General features: G+C 56.8%; 1 protein-coding gene across 1 annotated transcript; it reads right to left on the reverse strand.

Moving 5' to 3' along the window:
• Positions 1–171: 171 nt before the first annotated feature.
• LOC100484085 (BAF nuclear assembly factor 1) lies at positions 172–1230 on the reverse strand. The gene is made up of 3 exons (XM_019796887.2): positions 1090–1230; positions 713–850; positions 172–461 (listed from the first exon to the last, which is right to left on the reverse strand). The coding sequence occupies exons 2-3, from the start codon at positions 833–835 to the stop codon at positions 315–317; spliced, it is 270 nt and encodes an 89-aa protein (XP_019652446.1). The 5' UTR covers positions 836–850; positions 1090–1230; the 3' UTR covers positions 172–314.
• Between the last annotated feature and the right edge of the window lie 99 nt (positions 1231–1329).

Here is a 1329-nt window from a genome sequence, read left to right on the forward strand (position 1 = left end):
AAAAAAAGGAGCCAAATAGCATAAAACAGACCAGTGGGGGTGGGGTTGAGGGAAGGGCCAGGAATCCACTCGGAAAAGCTGGTAATTGTTGACATGAAACTGCCAGGGGAAGGAGAAGGGAGATGCATGCAAAAGCGAGAATTTCAAAAAAGTTGAAATGGTGAGGGAAGAGAACCCCCAAAAGACCTGGAAGTACGTGAGTACGACAACAGCAATCTCTTCCTTTGTAGAGGACAGGGGAGGAGTCCCCACGCGGCTGCAAACTCTGGAGACTCAATGCTGGGGCTAGGGACTGGGGGCTCCCCAAGAGAGCCTCACAAGAAGGCGTCGCACCACTCTCGAAGGCACCCGAAGCAGTCCCGGGACTGCTTGGCATTGGCACCACATGTGTCCTTCAGCCATTCCCGGAAGAGATCTTCATCTTTCTTTAGCACCAGAAACTGGCCAAGGACCACATAGGCCTGCAAAACAGGCAAAGTAAAGGGCATGCTGCTAAGTGCTCTGTGGGACGGAGAAAGAACAAGGAGGCCACTTTTGTGGCATTCCAAGCACATGAGCCTAGGAAGCAGGGCAGGCTGTGGCTGTCTCTTCAGATTACACACCACTGGCCACCCCCCAACAGCTACTCTCACTTTCCTCACCCCCAAAGTGCCAGGAAATACGGTGGTCCGCCACCCCCACCACTTCCCAGGTGCATGCAGCCCCCCCACACCTTGTCAAAGCCCCTTTCCTCCAGCTTCTTGCCCAAGACTTCACCAATCCCGGCCAGGCTCCCCACTGGCTTTTCCCCCATGGGCTCTGCCACGAAGTCCCGGTGCTTCTGGGAGGTTGTCATCTTGATTAGCTTAATCTGGGAATCCCAAGAAAAGGTAGTTAGGGCTGAAAACCGGGAACTCCCAAGGGCCCAGTGCAATGTTATGTTAGGAGAAACAGAAACCAGCCATGATGGCGGCCAACTCAATTCTCCTCAGTTTACGGATGTGAGAACTGAGGTCCAAGAAGAGCCTTTTCCCCGCTACGCAAACGAATGGCTCTCTGCGGGAACTGGGTTTTCGTGCAGCCCCAGAGGAAAAACTAGCCTGCCCTCACCGGCGGCGCAGGCGGGGCAGTGGGAAGCTTCCCAGGCTCGGTAGCCTGGGCCCTCCCAGAAGCGGTCACTCCCTCTGTGACCTTGGTGGGCTAAGGAGGCAGCGAGCCCGCCTGAGCGGCTCCCCGGCCTGAAAAGCAAATGAAGGGTCTCTCGGCTCCAGTCGCCCGCACGCACCACTCAGAGAGTGAGAGCGCGGGCCGGAACGCGCACACCTGCTCCTTCAGCCCAGCGGGGTCCCC

Source organism: Ailuropoda melanoleuca, unplaced genomic scaffold, assembly GCF_002007445.2.
Source record: "Ailuropoda melanoleuca isolate Jingjing unplaced genomic scaffold, ASM200744v2 unplaced-scaffold66568, whole genome shotgun sequence".
NCBI lineage: Eukaryota > Metazoa > Chordata > Mammalia > Carnivora > Ursidae > Ailuropoda > Ailuropoda melanoleuca.

Excerpts from the sequence above, each read along its gene's own strand:
- LOC100484085 (XM_019796887.2), bottom strand. The coding sequence starts at position 835 with ATGACAACCTCCCAGAAGCACCGGGACTTCGTGGCAGAGCCCATGGGG. Across the intron at positions 462-712 it reads AGGAAAGGGGCTTTGACAAG|GCCTATGTGGTCCTTGGCCA; the intron begins GTGTGGGGGGGC and ends CCTGTTTTGCAG.